The 22,621-nt window shown below is 38.0% G+C and overlaps 1 protein-coding gene across 1 annotated transcript in view; it reads right to left on the bottom strand.

Moving 5' to 3' along the window:
• Window positions 1–3,306: 3,306 nt before the first annotated feature.
• piwil2 (piwi-like RNA-mediated gene silencing 2) overlaps window positions 3,307–22,621 on the bottom strand; it is a gene marked incomplete at both ends in the record, with an annotated part of 42,788 nt that continues 23,473 nt past the window's right edge. The window contains 15 exons of the mRNA XM_079813708.1: window positions 3,307–3,463; window positions 3,582–3,689; window positions 3,844–4,097; window positions 4,291–4,396; window positions 7,076–7,164; window positions 7,724–7,840; window positions 9,930–10,031; window positions 10,236–10,424; window positions 12,221–12,334; window positions 13,362–13,502; window positions 13,636–13,725; window positions 16,758–16,842; window positions 17,072–17,260; window positions 20,679–20,792; window positions 21,036–21,116. Of these exons, the coding sequence (XP_079669834.1) occupies window positions 3,307–3,463; window positions 3,582–3,689; window positions 3,844–4,097; window positions 4,291–4,396; window positions 7,076–7,164; window positions 7,724–7,840; window positions 9,930–10,031; window positions 10,236–10,424; window positions 12,221–12,334; window positions 13,362–13,502; window positions 13,636–13,725; window positions 16,758–16,842; window positions 17,072–17,260; window positions 20,679–20,792; window positions 21,036–21,116 (1,936 nt within the window). The remainder of the gene's footprint in view (window positions 3,464–3,581; window positions 3,690–3,843; window positions 4,098–4,290; window positions 4,397–7,075; window positions 7,165–7,723; window positions 7,841–9,929; window positions 10,032–10,235; window positions 10,425–12,220; window positions 12,335–13,361; window positions 13,503–13,635; window positions 13,726–16,757; window positions 16,843–17,071; window positions 17,261–20,678; window positions 20,793–21,035; window positions 21,117–22,621) is intronic.

Genomic DNA, 22,621 nt, shown 5'->3' with positions numbered 1-22,621 from the left:
GAAATAACACACACACAGGGCGGGGGGAGATGGCGTCATTAGTGAGCGCCGCCCCGCGAAATTACGAATTCTACTTAATATTCAGCAGCCCAAGCCTTCGCCATTGGAAGGCGATAACATAAAATCATTAATATTAATTATATAAGCATCTCCCATTGGAGTAACTTCGGAACAGCCTAATTTAATATTCATGAATCAATATTTGCATTTAGCCATTTTCCCTCCTCCTTTTGAAGAGAGTCCGATTTACACCAGTGCCATCCAAACATAGCTCAAGATGTAATCTGTTGATAAAATAATTGTATTTTATGTTTTAAATCTTGTACAACAGGAAGAGAGCGTGTGTCCCAAAATCTATTTCAAAAGACGTATTTTTAACATTTTACATTATAAATCTTGTACAGGAGTGTTCCAAATCGATTTGAAGATGTGTTCCGAGTTCAAACTTTGCGTTTCAGAATGGAACATATTTTCTTTCTTTTTTTAATGTATTCTGCTTAGTATTGAAAAAAGAAAAAAAAAGGTGTGAAATCTGATCATGCATGCTACCAAAGTTCCAAAATTGTACCAAAGTAGTTCCTCGTTGTACTTGTTTATTCCAAGTTTCCACAGTTGTTGTAAGCATATCATAGGTCAAAGGTCAATTGCAAAAGTGGATGGACAAGCTTTGTGTCTTTTTGATTGAATTAGGCTACTACTGAAAAATCATAATCCTATATGGAAATCTCAGATGGTTGGACAGTGATTCATCTTTTTGAATTGTTACTATTGGTGTCTGGGATGCAGTGAGCAGAGATTGTGTTCACCATTGTAAGTTAAATGTGTAATATGTTAAATAGTGTATTGCCAATTGAAATGAATAGAGGCTTGGACCAGGAACCAGTATTCCTTATGTCACAACTGAACAAGCTACTTATGGCTACTTCCATTTTATGCCGACTTTAAGATTGTACTTTAACAAAGGCAGAAATGTAAGCTCTTCGCTGAATTAAAGGTAGGGTAGGTAATTTTCCGAGCGGCTAGCAATAGCGAGCTAGCTTTGAAAGCATAGGATCCCACCCTCTCTTCAGAGCATCCCAAAAAACCACGCCTCCTCCAAAAAACATGAACGCATACAGCGAAAAGCCAACTAGTCATGAGAGATGGCGTTAAACTACCTCATGTCTCAAAGCACATATTACAATAATAATGAACATAAACAACTTGACTGACCTGAACCACCTGATTGAAATGCATAATTTTGAGTCACAACGTCATATAATGTATAACGTCCTCTATTCCCAATTACGGTAATGTTAGTTATTGAACACATACAGCATAAGCTTGTTGTTTTGGTTCAGCAGGAACTGTGCGGCTGCTGTTTTGGTTGCGGTGCTCGGTGACTGACATCTGTCTAACTGCATAGCATGAAATGTGCTAATGACGTGTGATGTCTGCGTGAGCAGGGCGCAGAGGTATGGGAAATACATAGTATGTTGACAGGCAGGTAGGACATCGTATCATTGCATTTGGATTCCACAGAAAGGAATATATACATTTAGACCACTTAAAGGTGCAGTGTGTGAATTCTATATAGCGCCATCTAGAGGTGAGATTGCAATCCCCTTACGCTCACCCCTCCCTTTCGAAGCACATAGAGAAGCTACGGGGGCCGACACGGGACAAAATGTCGTCTTCGGAGAGAGCAGAGAGTGACTAGCGCTCTGTAGAGAAGTTTGTCCATTTAGGGCTACTGTAGAAACATGACGGCGCAAAATGGCGATTTCCCTGTAAGGGGACACGCAGTGTATATAGATAGAAATGGCTCATTCTAAGGTAATAAAAACGTAACCGTACATTATACAAGTTCTTTATACTCCACCGAAAACATAGTTATGTATATTATATTGCATTTCTATCAATAGATCCTCATAAATACTGCACACTGCACCTTTAACGCTATAGGATGTGAAGAGACTTTCAAACAGCATAAAAATGTTTCTGGTCCAAATCGCCTACCCTGCCCGCAAGTACAGGAAGCACAGGAATTCAGACACCTATTAATTCATACAATGTTCAAACCAAATTGTTATTTTTGACTTCATCATGTTGTATGTTTAATTCACCAAGTGGCATCCAACTGTAATCTTGCACATAAAATGGTTGTTGCATTTTGATGGCAATTCCCGCACATAGCCTTTGGCTGGGTAGGGCTCCAGGTGTGTTTTAGAAACCTTCTTCAGACGGTGCTAGATTTCTTGCAAGTGACAGGAAATGGCTTTTAGCAACCCAGGGAGGTTCTGGATCTCCATTTGGGTTACATGGGGCACCTGCCACTTCACACATGTTGGGCATCATTCTACTGTCACAGTAAGTGTTACTGGCATCTTATAACATTGAGGATCTAGGTGAAACTTCTGCTAAGCAAAAGGTTCTGGAAGCTTGTAGTGCAATGAAAGATACCAATGACATTCATTCAAGTGTTAAGTCTACACTACAATGTCTTAATATCATTAATGGCTGATTTGATAATTGAAAGGTTCTGTGAAACATTCTTCTGCAAATTTTAGCTAGTTTACAAGTCTTGTTTAGTGATCATGAAAACACTGACATCTAGTGGAAACAAACATACCTCTCTTAAATCGAATTTTCCATTGAGCCCTAATGCGAAGTCCCTGAATTTTCAGACAGATGGTCTGAAGGTCTCATGTGTTAACATTAGATAATAAATGAGCTAATAAGATCTATCAATTAGCAAGATATTTTTACAGCACTTATATTTTTGTTATAATTAATCCAATTGTTTATATTAGTTCACATTGCATGAAATAATATAACTTATTGTGATGATGCAAACTTTAGTGCACAGGATTTATCTTTTTTCTGAATTAAATGTTGACATAAACATGAACTAAGATGAATAAATACTGTGTAGAAGTATTGCTCACTGTTAGCTCATGTAAACGGATGTAGCTAACAAATAGGATCTTACTGTAAAGTGTTACCGAAATATTCTTTCCATTTACTCGAGAAAAAAAATCTTCTCGTAATCTGCCATGCTACACACCTGAGCATTATTTCATACAATCACTGATGAGAGACACACACAAAGTGTGGCATGCACTTTATTTTGCAATGTTCCACAAAAGTGAATAACTAAGAGTTACAAAAAGAAATAAACACTCGGAGGACGTTTTGGATTACATGCAAAGAACATTTTGAACAGTACTTCTTAATAAAATTATTAAAACAAAACCAAGAACAAAAGACAATGATTCAAAGACGAAGCCCACCCCTTCTGGGGTCCAGACACTGAACGGGTCTCATTCACAGAAAGAACAGTTTCTCTGAGAGCTGGATAGCAGGCTCTGAGTGGAGGTACTGGCCAGACAGGAAGGCCAGTTTGTGGGCGTACTTGCAAGGTGCAGGAACGCGTATCGTTCCGGGCCAGTTCCAGTACAGGTGGCACATCTTGAAGGTCAACCTGTGAAAAAGTTGTAAATAAATACATTCTTTTTGTAATGTGATCCATATGTACACTGTATAGACACATCTGAACCGCCTCAGTTAAAAACACCAGTTAACCAGAACCAATTTCTTACCTCTGTAAGTGGTCAGGGGTGAGGTTCGCTGTGTTGTACACTGCTATGTAATGAGTGGGCAGGCCGCAACCCTGTCGAATCGAATGTGCCATTAGGTAGAAGTCCACCCTGGAGAGAAGAGTAACATGTCAATTCATATACCACATTTTATTTCCTCCCGGTAATGCACTAGACTAGATCTCGGTTCTGCAATGCTTTGCACAACTAGTTGCAGACTCCTAGTCTGGATGTGGAGCACAAGCTTCAGCTCTTATAAACCAACCAGTCTCTGTTTGTGACGGTGTGGTCCAGCACGGTTCCTGGCGAGGGGGTGCCGAAGTGGTCTGATCCATAGGAGTACAGGGTAGTGCTGATTCTCTTCTGCACCACGATGAAAGCCAGCTTCGGTTCGTAGTTCGGGATGGTCTCGAAGCATTTCAGAATCTGAGGGATCTCGTAAAGCTCCACGGTCTTGAGCTGTCCGTCTGACACGCCGTCGCGATAGATGACGATCTTCTCAGGGAAGGCGTGGTTCACCTGTTTTTATAAAATGGTAGGATGGTCAAGCAAAATATGCTCTCTACAACATACCAAAGCTGTGAGTATTGAAATGGCAAAAAAAAGTATTTTTGCCTTTGACCGACTCCCTTTCGACAAGGCTAAAGCTATAATTTGACATTTGTTGTAGAGCCTATATTTTATCGGATTAATATTTATGTAAGTTTTTTACCTCGTAGTATTTCTGCAGGGCAGCCAGCAGACACACTCTGAAGCCGTTGATTATCTCCTCGTGAGGCATTTGAAAGGTAACCCTGGAGTACCATTTGGTCAGCATGCTACACCGGGACAAACACATGGTTAGGTCTGATTCACAGATCTCACATCTGCTGCATATAAGCAGCGCATTTTCATTTCTGCTAAGGGTGCTCCGACTCATTGGGCGGCGATCGTTATCTGCCGATAATAGCTTTATGTAGTTTGATCGTTGGTGTCTATAAAGGCCGATCAGAAGAGCTGATAAGATGATGATCTGGCAGTTCTACCAGGTGCCTGAAAAGAACAATACATTTGCAACGTCTTTGCATAGACAGGACTCTTATCAAACACGTGAAGTTTGGGGCAGATCGGAAATTGTATGCCCAAGTTGCAAAAACGTCCTGTTTCATGGCGAAACAAGTTTGCCAGGCCGCCACGAACATGCCCTTCAGTGAATTTAACATCACCAAGGCCTTTAGATTAGACTGACCAAATATGATGTTGATCTGATTAAGTCTCTAGGAAGAGTTTGTTAAAGTACGTCTGGAAATGGCAAAAAAACGAGGGCTGTTACATATGTCTACCAAATTTCATACTCCCATATCAGACGTAAATTTTCACCACTTCGAGTTTCGAAAATGCGATTCATGTCGGAGAAGAATAATAATAGACGGAGCAATTACAATAGGGTCCTCACAGTCACACCATTGGTGCTCGGGCCCTAAATATTATATTCAGGGTTTCTGCAGGTTTCACCAAGTCAAATTTAAGACTTTTTAAGACCTTTTTAAGACCATTATGAATTAAATTTAAGACCTATATCACGCAATTTAAAAAAAAAAATGTACAAAAGGATATGCAGAATCACAAAATTACTTGCAAAGCAAATTAATTTATTCAAATTGAACAAAGTATTAGTAAACTTGCATTTCCTCATAGCTCAATCCCACCAGGATTAATATACAAACACAATACCGGTCAAAAGTTTGAGAACGATACGATTTTTTTATGTTTTTACATTCTGCTCACCAATGCTGCATTTATGTTATTAAAAATACATAAAAGCTGTAATATTGTGACAGTTCTGTTGTGACTGTTCTCTATGTGAATATATAGTAAAGTGTAATTTATTCCTGTGATCAAAGCTGAAATTATCATCATTACCTACTCTAGTCTTCAGTGTCACATGATCCTTCACTAATCATTCTCATATGAGGATCTGATGATCAACAAACATTTATGATTATTAACAGTGTTCAACACAGTTGTGTAAAACATTTTTTTTAGAATTCTTTGATGGATAGAAAGTTCTAAAGAACAGCATTCATCTGAAATAGAAAGTAAAAAAAATATTTCTGAAGGATTATGTGACTAAAGTCTGGAGTAATGATGCTGAAAATTCAGCTTTGAATCACATAAATAAATTGCATTTTAAAATATATATTGAAATATAAAATAGTTATTTTAAATTGTAAAAAAAAAAAAAAAAAAAAAATTCACAATGATAACTGTTTAAATGCAGCCTTAGTGAGCAGATGAGACTTCTTTAAAAACATTTTAAAATCTTACCGTTCTCAAACTTTTGTGTGTGTGTGTGTGTGTGTATGTATATACATTTTTTGTGAGATCAAAATTACTGATTTTGTGGTGGCCATTTTCAGAAATGCGCATGTTTTTTTTTTTTTTTTTCATAATGATGCCACATTTACCATATCATTATGTTAGATGCACAATAGTCACACATGGCAATAAATCAAACAAAATGCATGAATCTTGTTTGACAATAGGACAAATAAATACAACTTAAATATACAGATACAAACTGCTTTAGTTTAGGTAGGATACTGTTTGTTTTTCCCCGTTGTTGTTGTTTGATTAATATTAACGACACAGGCAGGAGGGGGGGTATAGGCTAGGCTGTATTGGGTTGCTTTCACTTTAAGACCTACAGTTTACGAGCCCATAGATATCTATGAATGAGCCTAGATTCGGTACACTCGCGCGAGCGCTGACAGGCGGCAAACGCGTGAACAGAATCCACAGCCAGTCTGACATCGGTCCTTATGGCAGTAGCGAATGAATTCGGGGTTTACATCGCTTTTTAAAACTCTTTTTTTAGTGCTATCGGGCATATCAAACTTTTATTTGGTCATTATGCGAGATGGCAGGTAAGAAAGATTCGCCATCGCTTTCACAATCGCGGAACTGGAAGAACTGGAGAACTGAAGCTGAAGAATAAAATCTGTTTGATGTGTCTGTGGTACAATCCGAGAGAGCCTCGCGCCAATAACACGAAAGCTGATTGGCTGCATTATAAGATGCATGTTGGTCTCTCACTAGCGAAACAACACACACACACACACTCTATCTCTCTCTCTCTAAAACGCCGCGGGAGCATTTCAATGAGCAAGAGGTAGCGTTACATGGACGTAGGAAAATTAAGACCCGTTTAAAATTATTTAAGACCTAGAACTCAACACTTTAGCGAATTTAAGACTTTTTAAGGCCTTAAAACTTTGATTTTGAATTTAAAGACATTTAAGACTTTTTAAGATCCCGCGGGTACCCTGATATTTCTGAAGGATCATGTGAGATATTAAATTGTAATATTTCACAAATTTTTTCAGTTTTTGCTGTATTTTTGATCAAATGAATGCAGTCTTGAGAAGCATAAAAAAACTTTTGAATGATAGTGTTATGTGTATTTTGTGATTTGAGATGTTAAATGAGTCCAACTGCACTATATTTAATAAAGTTACCTGTTGAGACTTGCCACAAAGCCCATGACAGATCTGCTTTTCTTGCTTGCGTCATGGTGAACATCCACCCCAATCACCATCAGGTATTTCTGTTCAAATGCAAATTTGTGGTTATAAGTTCTCCTCTTAGTTAATCCCATTTGCTGATATTTATTTCTGATACAATCCAACATCATTACCATTCAGAAGGAATAATGCGTGACACTTGGGGCTAGATAATTAAAGGGTGAAGTTATTTACAAAGAAATTATTTAAAAATACTAATATTAATGTAATTTTAATGTTTTCCTGCAAACTCAAGACTATTAATGTCTTATTATAAAGATTATTAGTTTGTGGCTGCTGGTTTTTGAGGTAATGTCTCTTAAAATATGGACAAACAGTTTGATACTCAAGAGGGAAGTCAAGATGTGCACCCATGAAACTTGACAACCAATGCGTTAACAAAAATAAACACTAGAAAATGGATCACACCAAGCTATTGTATATCAGCTCTCACTGTGCAGTGACCATTTTCAGGTTCATTCCCGAAACTCAATATTTATCCAAGCATATTTACGTAAGCATTTTTTTATTTAATCAAGAGTGACACAGTACGGTAACTCCAGGGCCACCCGTTGGCAAAAGGTCTGATTCGCACACACTCACCAGAGGAACATTCACCGTCCACAGCTCTCCTCCCAGTTTGCAGTTAATCTGCAGAAGGATCTTTTGAGCGATGCTGCGGAGTTTCTGTGGCTGGGAGATGGTCCGCACGTTAATGGCCTATGAAATAAGAGTTACTGAGATTCAGACATGATATGGAATGTCTAACAGCACTGAAGAAAGCAATGTGCTGAAACGTCTTCTCGCGTGCACCTTGCACTTTTTGCACCATGCAGTTTATAAAATATTTTTTTTTGCTAGACTTTTTTTTACTCTGGACTGAATTTCAGCGTGCATTTAGCAATTATCTTGTTTGTATGGAATGTCTAATACAAATATATGCCGTTTGCCACAAATGTGGAATTATTTACAGCTAATTAATTCCACTGACATAGGGACACAAACATATTTTTTTATATTCAAATTATGGAAAAATTTATTTCAGAAGAAATGACGGTTAAAAGTATGGCCCTGCCCTAGATTTCTTCATGTTGTTCATCGATCAGGCATAACATTATGACCACCTTCCTAATATTGTGTTGGTCCCCCTTTTGCTGCCAAAACAGCCCTGACCCGTCGAGGCATGGACTCCACTAGACCCCTGAAGGTGTGCTGTAAGCAGCAGATCCTTTAAGTCCTTTAAGTTACGAGTTGGGGCCTCATGGATCTGACTTGTTTGTTCAGCACATCCCACAGATGCTCGACTGGATTGAGATCTGGGGAATTTGGAGGCCAAGTCAACATCTCAAACTCGTTGTGCTCCTCAAACCATTCCTGAACTATTTTTGCTTTGTGGCAGGGCGCATTATCCTGCTGAAAGAGGACACAGCCACTAGGGAATACTGTTTCCATGAAAGGGTGTACATGGTCTGCAACAATGCTTAGGTAGGTGGTACATGTCAAAGTAACATCCACATGGATGGCAGGACCCAAGGTTTCCCAGCAGGGTCATAGTGCATCCTGGTGCCATGTGCTCCCCAGGTAAGCGACACGTACCCGCCCTTCCACATGATGTAAAAGAAAACACGATTCATCAGACTTCATACACCACTTTCTTCCATTGCTCCGTGGTCCAGTTTTGATGCTCATGTGCCCACCTGTTGGCGCTTTTGGTGGTGGACAGGGGTCAGCATGGGCACCCTGACTGGTCTGCGGCTATGCAGCCCCATATGCAACAAACTGCAATGCACTGTGTATTCGGACACCTTTCTATCAGAACCAGCATTAACTTCTTGAGCAATTTGAGCTACAGTAGCTCGTCTGTTTGATCGGACCGCATGGGCCAGCCTTTCCCCAGCCGTTCCCCACATGCACCAATGAACCTTGGCCGCCCATTACCCTGTCGCCGGGTCACCACTGTTCCTTCCTTGGACCACTTTTGATAGATACAGACCACTGCAGACCGGGAACACCCCACAAGACCTGCAGTTTTGGAGATGCTCTGACCCAGTCGTCTAGCCATTCCAATTTGGCCCTTGTCAAACTCGCTCAAATCCTTAAGCTTGCCCATTTTTTTCTGTTTCTAACACATCAACTTTGAGGACAATGTTCACTTGCTGCCTAATATATCCTACCCACTTAATCACTTCACCAGTCATAATGTTATGCTTGGTCGGTGTATATTCTGCTTCACATGAAAATATGCCACATTTCCAAAATTAAAGATGTTGTCACCTTTTTCAGGCAAAAACATTTAAATTACTGTTAAATCTACACTACCCCTTCAAAAGGTGCTAATAAGATTTCAATTTAAATGATTAATACTTTTATTCAGCAAGGATGCATTACATTGATCAAAAGACTTCAACATTGTTTGAAAAAAAAAAAAAAAATCAATTTCAAATAAACGCTGTTCTTTTGAACTTTCTATTCATCAAATAATCTTGGAAAAAATGCATCACGGTTTCCACAAGAATATTAAGCAGCACAACAGTTTTCAGCATTCATTTCTGAAGTATCATGTGACACTGTAGACTGTAATTGGAGTAATGGCTGCTAAAAATTCAGGAATAAATTACATTTTAATTTCTATTAAAAACTGTAATTTCCCTGTATTTCACAATAGTACTGTTTTGATCAAATAATAGCAGCCTTGCTGACAATATGAAACTTTTAAAACCATGATATAAAAAACCCCCTTTAAAATTTGGTTTGGTTTAAATTCAGCAACTGAACTATAAAATGCAAAGACAATGCGTTTCACTGAAACCTGTGAAGGTACTGGACTCTGGATGCAGCAGAGCTTTTTGATGGCGCTGTACAGGTCATCTCGGTTTCCGGTCATGATGCACACGACTAGCTGCACACGGGGCTGAAAAAAAAAAATCCCTGATTTAAGCCAATTTAAGAACGATATTCATATACTACAGTATTTAGATAATACTTAAATATGCTACAAAGCCAAAAGAACCATGGTCTTTGGAGAGTAACGTTTACGAGTAACGAGAGAATAGTAAACTTTTTTTTAGCTCTTTCATTACAGTTTTTCAAGTCTATCTGTAATTTTCTTCCTCACCTCACTGGCGAGTTGAGAGTGAATGGTCTTGATGAAGGTCTCAGTTCGGTCATCACGTAGCTCTACGCGGATGGGCCGCTCGACTCTGATACCCATAGGTCCGGCTACCCTTGTAAAAGTGTTCACCAGCTCCTCTGCCTGATCGGTAGCCCGTCGTGGAAAGAAAACAGCCCAGCAGTTCAGAGGGACCTGACAGAGAGGAATTATGGGACAGGACTCAGGAGACAGAGAGGGAATGAACTACAACTTGGGTGCAGTGTGAAAGATTGGTAGCCTAGAAATCTAGATGCACCCTAGCGGCAGCAAATCTAATTTGCAGCCAGGGTAGTCTAGAAACTCTCCGTTGGCTTACGAGCTGGAAAAACCAAACTCTGGTCAGGCCAATCACATCGTGTATAGAGTCGGTGGGCGGGCTTAACATAATGACGGCAGAGTTGCCGCAGTTCCTCGAGCAATTATCTTCTACAATCTTTTTTTTTTTACAGATTAGTCAGAGTTTATACAGTCAGATTTTTATACACAAAAAATGGATAATAAGAGTCATTCATTCAAGAATCAGTCTATACTGGAGCTGTATGTTTTTGATTGACCAAAACGAACGTGCTCCATAAGAGTAATTTTGTTCAGGAATCACACTAAACTGGTACAGTTTTTGATTCACAACACCAAAAAAGAAACCGTCTAACAAGTCGTTTTGTTCAGGAATCAGACTACACTCGTCCTGCAGTATGTTTTTGTTTAACTAAAACAAACCAGTTTATAAAAGTCAGTTTGTTAAGAAATCAGACTACACTGGTACAGTTGTATGTTTTTGAGTCACTAAAACAAATCTGCACATAAGAATTATACCCCTTTTCCACCAAAGCAGAGCCAGAGCTAGATCGGAGCCAGAGCCTAGTTTCAAATCGGTTCTTTGTGTTTCCACACCCAAAGCCCCAGCTCCGAGCCAGGAAAAGTGGTTCTTAAGTAGCACCAAAACATTGCTGGGCTAGAACAGGGCTAGAAGTAAGAACCGATTACGTCAGGCGCTGGGGGCGGGGTCAACAAGACCAACACAAACTTGAGATCCGCCATTGTGAAATAGCAGCTAATGGAGCTAACAGCTGCTGCTCGTTTGTAATCTCCGTCTATACAAATTACGGCAAACTGCATGAATGCGTTGGATTCGCTGTGTTTTCGTTGTGTTTTGATGGCGATGTAGGATCGTAAAGCCATGTGAATCAATAGTAACGCAACGTTTGCATTGTTGATGGAAGGCTTGTTCGCAGCTGTGCAGACCGATCGCAGCATGATAACGAGTCCAGCGAGAGCATATGACTCCTTATGCTTTTGATTCACTCATGCGTTTTTTATCATACGTGGATCGGTGTGCGCAGCGCCGATGCATCTTGAACAAGCCTGGTGTGTGTGTGTTTCCCGCTGCCCAGGGTTGTCACAACAAAACCCGCCCAATTGCTACTCAAAACAAGCCCAATCGCGTTTCAGGGGGGCTTCCCCTGTAAAAATCACATTTGGGGGTAAAATATGTGTTTTTTTGGCATGGTTGCCTACTAAAATTCGCATTCCCGGGGCTAAATATTACTTAATTGGGGTCGCTTCAAGCCGCAGTCATGAAAAAAAGCCTGCGGCATAACCGTAGACTTGGCAACACTGCCGCTGCCTCGCTAGCGTTGCTGAGAAAGATGATACGTATACAGTGACGCAAGACATGGCTCTGTTGTGGCTCTCAGCCCGTGGAAAAGCAAACGGTTCTTAGAAGGCTCCTCAGTCGAACCAACTATGAACTGGGACTAGCTCTGGCTCTGAATTAGCTCTAGCACTGCCTTGGTGGAAAAGGGGTATTAGTTTATTCAGGAATCAGACTGCACTGGTCTATCTTTATGTTTCAGCTCATAAGAGTCATTAAGTTCAGAAATCAGACTTAGTTGGTCCAGCTGTATGGTTTTGTTTCACTAAAACAGACCAGTTTGGTTGTGCTGACTCACAGTGCTGATGGAGGCGTCTCGAACCACCTCTCTGGACCAGTCTACTGACGGAGATGTGACAAAAGAGGCAGCATGCAAGCAGATGGTCTCGCTGGGCAGAGTTCTTCCTTGAGTCTGTGCAGAAACAAACCGTTAAAGTAATTCAAGTGGGCTACAAGCACACCAATGGGTCATGATGAACGAAAAAGACAGTAAGCCAATCAATACGGTTAATGCAGTTAATTAAAAGGGTGAACAACACAGATGTAAACATATATGACCTATGTGTCAATATCATTGATTCTTTAAAACGACTTGCATTGGATAACATATGCAAGTAGTTTTTCTAGTTGAAATTAAGTTATCTTTTACCATGTCAGGTTTCAAAGAGAAATAAACATGTCTGCACACTATAATAATGCTTGAATTCACCAGTTTTCTTTTATTCCCCCTTTTTTTGTACACACACTCATGGATTCTCACAAAACCATAAAGGTTCTGACTTAAAAAGGAGCCAGGCACAAAACTTCCACAAAAGCATAAACGCTCTTTTTTTTTTTCTCAAACCTTTTTTGAAGCAACTTTAATAATATTAATGATAATGCTAACTGATATGACACATTAAAATAAATTGATAAAAAGTGACTTTTGAACTTTCTATTCATCAAAGAATCCTGAAACAAAATGTATCCAAGTTTCAGAATTGTAGCACAATTGTTTTCAACATTGATAAGATGTTTCTTGAGCACTAAATCAGCATATTATGTAATAGTATAAACTAAACAGCATATTAGTAATAATGCTGAAAATTCAGCTTTGACATCACAAGAATGTATATAATTTCAAAATATATTAAACATAGAAATTGTATTATTTCACAATATTATTGTTTTTTGATTAAATAAATGTACCCTTGGTGAGCATCAGAGACTTCTTTCAAAAACATTAAAAATTCCAAACTTTTGACCAGTAATGTAGATACCTATTATAGAATAATACAATTTAATAAGAGATATCCAGGTAAGGAGCTGAACAAGAACATATTTCTAGTTTGGTAAAGTGGTAAAGTAGTTTGACCTGAGCTGTGAATGTATCCAAGACAAAAAAGTGCCCTAAACTACACTACCAAATACAGTACGGAGGTGTGTGTTTCCTTTCTCACCACTAGAATCTTCTGGCTGATGCTGAGGCCCCAGCGGCCCAGCTCTGAGAGAGCTTCATTATTGCTGTTGATGTTGTGCAGCAGTTGTTTGAGACTCTGGGTGTGTTGCTCGGCTCCCAAATTGATGTGCATGGTCAAATCCTGAAACACGGACCAAGAGGGATAGTTCGGTATGACCCCATCTGAACAGTTACCAAATAAAGTGTGTACCCACCTGACTCAGTTTGACACTTGTTAATGTGTCAAGATTGTTTCACAGGTGATGGATTCATACCTTCATGGCTCTGAAATCTTTCCTCATTTTTTCAGGGATGCCAGTCATGAAGGAGAGTTCCGGCAGCAGCAGGATTTCACCCGTTATTACCTGTTATGTAGATAAAATTCATGTTAATACCAATCCCATCCCAACAATGGCCTATGGTAATTGGTCACCAAAACAAACAATTGCAGAACAAAATCTACCTCAATGTTTATATGAGGAGCCATTTTATCAAGAGACTACACTAGTAGAAAAAAACTACACTACCATTCAGAAGTTTAGAGTTGACAAGAATTTGTAATGCTTTTAGAAGTATTTTATGCTCACCAATGGTGCATTTATTTGATGAAAAATACAGTAAAAACTAGTGATGTTGTATATTAGGGCTGGGTAAAAAATATTGATTTCTAGATTTTAATTGATTCTCATTTTTACGGACCAATATCGATTCTTAAATCCCAAGAATCAATTAGTCATCCTGTTTTCAGTTGATGAATGAAAGGAACATTGTAGCGAGCCTTCCATCCAATAAATCACAATAATCTTTGTTTCTATGGATATGAAACAAAGAATCAGATTTCAAATTGCGTCCATTTTATTACAAAATTCAAAAACATTAATACCGTTTTGGCGCTGTGCCTCGAGATCGCTCTGGCACAGCTCAGTTCTAGAGAAATGGCAGTGCAGAGCTCACGTGAACTCATCCGCTTTAATACCAGTTACAGCGTGAAATAAACATGAATGAACATCTGAAAGTGCGTTAAAAGATACAGTACAACTTACCAGATCCGTATCATGTCACATGTAATCGCTCAATTAGTGTTTCAAACGCGGAAAGACGTCAGTAAAACATCTAGTAAACAATGTGTCATGTAAGCCTGTCACGATAACAAATTTTGCTGGACGATAAATTGGCCAAGAAATTATTGCGATAAACGATAATATTGTCGTTCAGAGACCATTTTCATCTAAAATAATGATAATGGCATAATAATGCAGGTACACCTTTTTAAAGATCAATAAACTTTTATTTCTAAAGACTATTTAACACTGAAAACAGAAAGCATTTTATATATCCACAATAAATGAACAAAACAACCAAAACAAAAAAAGCAATGGACTCTCAGTCTGTTAACAAAAAAATGCACAGCTATGGTAATAAACAATTGGGAAAACTGCAACGGATTATTGTGTTTTAGGTAGTGCTGGGAATCGATTAAAAAAATTTACTAATTAATCGCATTTTCTTCTGTAATTAATCACGATTAATACGTTTTTAATGTTTTGATATTGTAATAATTTCAGTTACTCTCCAAATTAATGTAGAAACTTTATTGACAGCATATTTTAAATATGTGTTGTATTGTCATAGGCTACATATTGTCATGTATAATGTTATGAATGAAGGCCAGTATCACTGATGTCTCTATGAAACATTAATGACGTTACATTACAGTATAACTGAAAGCTACCAATTTCAACATTTATTAGGCTTTAAAAAAACAACTTTTAATTTAAGTGAACTTAAAACAATCTTTACATAAAACCATTATAATAAATGTTATTTTTTACCTGTGCCTTCCCTGTTAGACATAAACAGAAATGTAATTTTTCTCACATTCTGAAATGTGTTATCAAACACCTTTCTTAACTGCATAAATAATAAATGAAATATAGATTAATCATCATTAAAGCTACAATTTTCTCTGTTCCCGTTGTTCTTTGATGAACATTAATGACAGGCATCATCAGTGCTCCTGTCACTTTAAGAATGGCCGCTAACGAACATGACGCGGATCTTGCACTGTCCCGCGCATCTCATTTCCTCACAACTCTTTAAGTTCATTTAAGACGTTATTTAACTAATTTAAGACTCATAATATGAGAATCCTCAAAATTCTCTGTGTTGTTGTTATTGTTTGTTCATGAGCAAAAGAGAACTCGATGGGAGCAGGAGACTGCGTCGTGTGTGCGTGTGTGTTTGTGTGTCAGTGTCCCTCGATTAGCTGACATGAGATGCAGCCACACAGACAGGACAATGACATACAGCGCGTTCTCTTGTGTCTTGTTGTGCTTAGAAGCATTTACTATCGCGACAGGCCTAGTGTCACGTAACGTCACATTTACCTCAGAAAAACCATATCCAGTGTCCATAAACTCGTTAGTCAGCTAGAAAAATTAACTCCACAGAGGAGCATTTTGATAAATCTATGTACCATATTACATATTCATTATAATTTTTAATGTTATTCAATATTCAATGCATGTTTGAATAAATCTGGCAAATTTTTATGACAGCCACCATTTAAATGTTTTTTTCATATAGCTTTATTATTATAAAAAAATTAAGTGTAATTTAAGTATTTGTATACAAATCAGTACATTTTTACCTTCAAAATTATAAATTGTAGTATATAGGCTAATGTAGTACCAACTGACTCCCATAGTTTACAGCATTAAGAGATTTGTTTTCCTTGAGAAAATTTGCAAAGTATTGTACCTGATATATATCCAAAATAATCGATATTGAATCGAAATCAAAATCGAATTGCCTAGCTTGTGAATCAAAATCGAATCAAATTGTGACATATGTGTCAATACCCAGCCCTATTGTATATTATTACATTTTAAAATAACTTTTCTATTTTAATAGCTTTGCCATCACAGGAATAAATAAAATTTTAAATTCTATCATCACTCCAGTCGGAAATCATTCTAAAATGTTGATTTGCTGCTCAAGAAACATTTCTTATTATTACTTTTTTTATTTATATGTATTTATTTCTTAAAATAAAATCTTACTGACCCCAAACATTTGAACAGTAGTGTATATGACCGGTAGATTTTCTCAATTCACCTTTTATCGACAAGTGTGGTAAATAGTTATAAAAATGCAGACTCTGCCTACTAGTTACCATACCAAATCAATTATTATTAATTGTTCAGCACCCAATAACACCACTAGATGACAGCATGGAGTGTGAATTCAGTCAGGCCTGTGAAACACATTATTCAAACAACCACTGACTAAAATTCAACTGTCACTGTCATTTCTAAAACATTTGAACTCAAAATATTATAAGCGAACAAAACAGCATCTACTTCTAATCCAACAATCCTGATATGTATTATATCACCTTTCCTCCTGGTTTGGACCTCTCTTTTGGACGATGGATGAGCAGTGGTTGGTCCAGTTCCTTTATGGTAATGCCATAGTTTTTACTGTGCATATAAAAAGCTAATTAGAAAATTGACACAACAAACAATAAAACCGTAATTTATCACTTTAAACCAGCATATATATCTGTCATAATGGGCTACATTTTATGAATGCAATGACTTTCACAATGTCATATGTGTCATTTGATCCAGTTACTGTCCAGCTGTCATGTCTTTTACATGCATTCTGGTCTTAAATCAAAGAAGTGGGTTCCCCACATAGCAGATGAACCTGTAGTAATCGACAAATGTGGTCACAGATCCGTCAGCCAAGGTGAAAGTGTCTTTGGGAGACTTTGCCCACTCAATGTCATCGATACGGTAAGTGCGGTTGTTATAGCGAGTGATGACGATTGAACCAACAAACTCCTTTGTGCATTCGTCCTGAAAGCTCTCCCGACTTCCTTGGTAAATCAGGTTCCTACGGCAGACAAACAGGTATTCGGAGACAGCAGAGTTAAGCAACTGACATCATTACACTGATTTTTGCAAACTGATTAGAGATTTTAGCCTAAAGTTTAGCATGCATTATGATTTTAAATATTTTATACAGATGAGTTGTGATCCAAAACCTAGTGAGCTGCATTTCTGTCTACACAGCTGCCTTCTGCGATTAAATGACTGGAGATTGGAAAGTATCTGGCCTCTGGTTTCTAGTAGGTGTTCCTACTCCACTGCATTACCCAACTGAATCAGACAACTGATCACTCCCACATTGGTAGCACTGTGACGCTGCTGATTTGCATTTAGTTGACCAATGATCTCTGACACTCGTAGGCCTGTCACGATAACAAATTTTGCTGGACGATAAATTGGCCAAGAAATTATTGCGATAAACGATAATATTGTCGTTCTGAGACCATTTTCATCTAAAATAATGATAATGGCATAATAATGCAGGTACACCTTTTCAAAGATCAATAAACTTTTATTTCTAAAGACTATTTAACACTGAAAACGGAAAACACTTTTAAATATCCACAATAAATGAACAAAACAACCAAAAACAATAAAAGCAATGGACTCTCAGTCTGTTAACAAAAAATTCACTTGAATAAATACCAAAAACAATAAATAAAATGGATGAAAACTGCACAGAGAGAGAGAGAGAGAGAGAGAGAGAGAGATAGAGAGAGAGGGAGGAAAACAAACAAGCATGCAAATGGAAATTATTGCGGCCGGAAAAATTATCGAGCTAATTTTTTTTTATCGTGCGATTAATTAATTTATTGACTATCGCGACAGGCCTAGACACTCGTATATCCTACAATGTCCAAATCTCATTGAAAGTGAATGTTACAGTAGCATCCTAACTGATATCGAACTTCATATGCAGGCCAATTTATTATTATTTTTTTATTACATTTTATTGTATTATTATTTTTGCCATGTCAGCATCAAATGCTACCCAATGGCATTAACAGTGTAACGTTAGTTAAAAGTACCACACACAAACTAATTCTAACAACACTGAATAGAAAAAATATACAAGATATTTCAATCAGATATTTCAGGACAGTTTATGAAATAATTACGCATTACTTCAAGATTAAAAGTGCACAGCATAAATGTGGGGTAAAATGGGATTTTTTTCAATCAATATCTCTCAGAACTGAATGAAATCATAATCAACTGTCTCACCTTGTCTGTTACATTATATGAATCTTGTGATTGATACAAGCAATTCTTAGTGCTTTTATGGTTTTTGTTTGCATGTTATTTTTTAATTAAATTTAAAATGAATCACATTTTTTAATTATATTTTTTCTTCTTTTTTTAAAGGTGCACTATGTAAAAAAATTTCAGTAAAATATCCAAAAACCACTAGCCCGAGTCCTATCCCGATTCTTTCCACTGGCTGTGAGGTGAAGACCACATGTCCCAAGATTCTGCGCTCAAACTTGGCGACATCAAACTACGCCTTTGTTTTGAATAGGCGACCTCTAGTGGACGGAGAAGTTACATAGTGCAGCTTTAAACAGAATTAAATTTAAGTTGTGATAGTTAAATCACAACTTTTCCTCCCTATTAAAGGGTTGGTTCACCCAAAAAACAAAATTCTGTCATTAATTACTCACCCTTATGTCGTTCCCAAACTCGTAAGGCCTTTGTTCATCTTTGGAACACAAATTAAGATATTTTTGATGAAATCCGAGAGCTCTCTGACCCCTCCATAGACGGCTATTTAATTAACACTTTCAAGGCCCAGAAAGGTAGTAAAAACATAGTTAAAATAGTCCATATGACTACAGGGGTTCAACCTTAATTTTATGAAGCGACAAGAATAATACATTTTTGTGTGCAAAAAACAAACAATAACAACAACTTAATTCAACAATTTCTTCACATCTGTGTCAGTCTCCTACGCAATTTACGTTGGTTAGCTCCTGCGTTAGCATCACACGCATGCCCCGTGGTGCTCACGTTAACAGCATCGGCCAATGGTAAGCCGGCGTAGCTCTGAAGTAACTCGGAAGCGCTATACTGTATTTACTACGTAAACAGCGTAGAAGACTGACACAGATTCTATCGATTCTGACACAGTGAAGAAGTATTCTCAACGCTTCATAAAATTAAGGTTGAATCACTGTAATAATATGGACTATTTTAACTTTTAAAAAGTTTTTACTACCTTTATGGACCTTGTTAATTAAATAGCTGTCAATGGAGGGGTCAGAGAGCTCGCCAATTTCATAAAAAATATCTTCATTTGTGTTCCGAAGATGAGCGAAGGTCTTATGGGTTTGGAATGACATGAGGGTGAGTAATTAATGACAGAATTTTCCTTTTTGGGTGAACTAACCCTCAAGACAAATCTAGGTGAAATGGCTTCTTGAACAAGAAAAAAAAATTTAGGGCAGGACTTGATTTTGTCCATCTGGAATTGATCGGATCGTTGGATCACAGTGGTTTGAAAGGAAATGTATTTTGATTAAAGTCGTCATGAAATCAAGTTATTTGGCTTTTATTATGAATATGTTAGCCGTACTCTTATCTATAAGCTAGTGTGCCCCAAAACAATTGCCCTCAAAATTGGCATTTAGAAGATATAAGCGCTCGCTCACTCTCTCACTTCTGCCAATATGGATGGACGATTTTGATGACATCACTCTGCATTTCAGCTTCTCATCAGAATTTGTGTCCAATCAAATGCCCTCTAGAATCTAAAGCGTCCCATCCCCCTAGATTATAATTAGACACTGAAACTATGGCTAAAATCGGTCATTTGTTTACACATTCTACCTGTTGAATGGCACATAGTGCACTATATAGGGGATAGGGAACTATTCAGACACTCTAAATATGCTTTCCATTGGGGCAAATGAGTCTGGTTTCACGTTAGTGTCACGAGAACCGCCGCAGAGCGCACACAGTCTGCTCCGGTCCAGAGGCATGATAGCAGAGCGGATCTTATGCGCAAGTCGGCGCAGACCAGAACACTTATTGGACCCACTTGAATTCTGCACAGAATGCTTTATTTTCAAGTGATATGGAGGAGATTAGGAGGAGAAAAAGTTAAGAGATTGAGGGAACTACGGCTTTGACGAGCTCAGCGGCTCTGAAAATGACCAAAAGTACCAAATTAAAATTACCACATTGAACAATGCTGTTTTTTAAGGCACTTCAATGGGCCTTAAATGATGTGCACAATAAATCATTTATAATAAATATTGCAATATTCATTAGTCAATTTTCATATTATGTTGACTTTAAATGTTGTCTAGGTAGACAGATCACTAGATTTTGTAACAGCTTTTGGAGTGGAACTATGGACAAAACGGCAATGGCTTTACACATGTGGGCATATCTGAATGAGTGATTACACTGATCAAACTCACATGACATCCAGCACAGAGTCGTTTCGCAGCACCTTATGCGAGACGTCCACAATTAGGTAGAGGCCACCATCCGTGTGCTTGATACTCGTGGAGTATCCAGGCCACACCTGAAGCCTGACAGACACACATTCACAAACACAGTTAGGTAACAAACAATCACCAGGATCCTGAACAGAGAATGCAAACCATTATTGTAAGTGGTGCTGATACGATTCACTTGTCTGTCTGGTAATCATAGGGCAGGTGGAAAAATACCGAAGCTTAAGTCTAGATTTATTCAGTGTGAAACCAAACAATGTGGAGCACAGCAATTTCAGTTGGAATGTAATCATGGATAATCAGGTTGGTGCAAAGTACCTGTGTTTGCCGAGAACCACTACAGCATTGGAGTCGTAATGGTTTCTGCCCACCAGTTTCAAACCCAATAATTTCATCACTCTGGAGCGGGAGAGAAAGAATGAGAAAGTGAGAGATGTCAGAGCTGACTGTCAACAAGACATTATAGCTCTGACTTGTCTCATATGCACAGAAAAAGTGGAGCAATAATCCACAGGGCTCAACAATGCGGCCTGATTCACACCGCTTGCTCATGTGGTGTGCAAGCGAACAGCTTAACTACAACAGCAGGCTCACGTTGTGTTTTCACACTGGCAGTGTTTCCCATTACATTGCTGAAAAATTGCTTTAATAATGGCCATAAATTATAAAATGGTTATTGGTAGGCCGCCAATGAGATTTTTTTGTGATAACTTGATTATGATGATCTAATTTACATGAAGAGGGGGATTCATATTTACATTCAAATGATCATTAAATTAATATTCTGGTTTGAATACCAATTTCAATAGATCTCAATCCATATGTAAAATCCAGTGATGCTATTAACGAAAACTATCATGAACTATAATTATTTGTTTTCATTAAATGAAATAAAGCAGAGATAAAATGTAACTATTAGATGAAAAACAAACTTAGAAATGTTGCTTTGGCAACAAACAGAATTGAAAGAAGCTTAAAGGAACACAAATGAACACATATTTTTCAACTCCCCTAGAGTCAAACAGTTGAGTTTTACCGAATCCATTCAGTTGAGCTCCGGGTCTGGCGGTAGCACTTTTAGCATAGCTTAGCATAGATCATTGAATCTGATTAGACCGTTAGCATCTCGTTCAAAAATGACCAAAGACTTTCAATATTTTTCATATTTAAAACTCCTCTGTAGTTACATCATGTACGAAGACCGACGGAAAATGAAAAGTAGGCCGATATGGCTAGGAACTATACTCTCATTCCTGCGTAATAATCAAGGCACTTTGCTGCCGTACCATGGGTGCAGCAGGTGCAATGATATTACACATTGCCTGAAATAGGCTAACTTCCGTCAACATAACCAACATGACAACCTGCTTGCAGGGAGCGTGCTGGGGACTATTTTCAGGTGCTGCGTAATATCATTTTACCTGCTGACTTGGACCATCACATGATGTGTGATAAAAAAAAAATCACTTACTAACCTTTCCTGTATAGTTACATACAATCTTATCTTTACATCTAAAAACAAAACAAATGTAAGCTCATTTATCAAATCATAAGCATCACTTGTGACTTTAAAATAGGGCTGGGTCAATAAATCGCGATTCTTGGATCGATTCTGAGAATTTCCAAATGCGTAGCGATTCCACTTGGATCGATTCTGAGCTTAGTTTTTAACAGCAGATGGCTCTCTTGGCTATTTTTTAACCGCACACTCAAATGCTCACGAAGAAGAGCGCTTGTGTGTTCAGCTGAGTCTGATAATGTACTTGCACCTCAGAATGCTTTATGACGCGAGATTAATGTAAACAGCCCACTGCAAACACCAGTGTAATTCACTTCAACCCTTTTGAACTTTAGGAATTATTATTTTATAGAAGGTTCAAGTGGTGTGTGTGTGTAAAGAATTG

The sequence above is a fragment of the Gobio gobio genome (genome assembly GCF_949357685.1).
Source record: "Gobio gobio genome assembly, chromosome: 4".
Classification (NCBI taxonomy): Eukaryota; Metazoa; Chordata; class Actinopteri; order Cypriniformes; family Gobionidae; genus Gobio; species Gobio gobio.
Note: the sequence above shows the minus strand (reverse complement) of the source record. Positions and strands in the feature narration are given on the sequence as shown.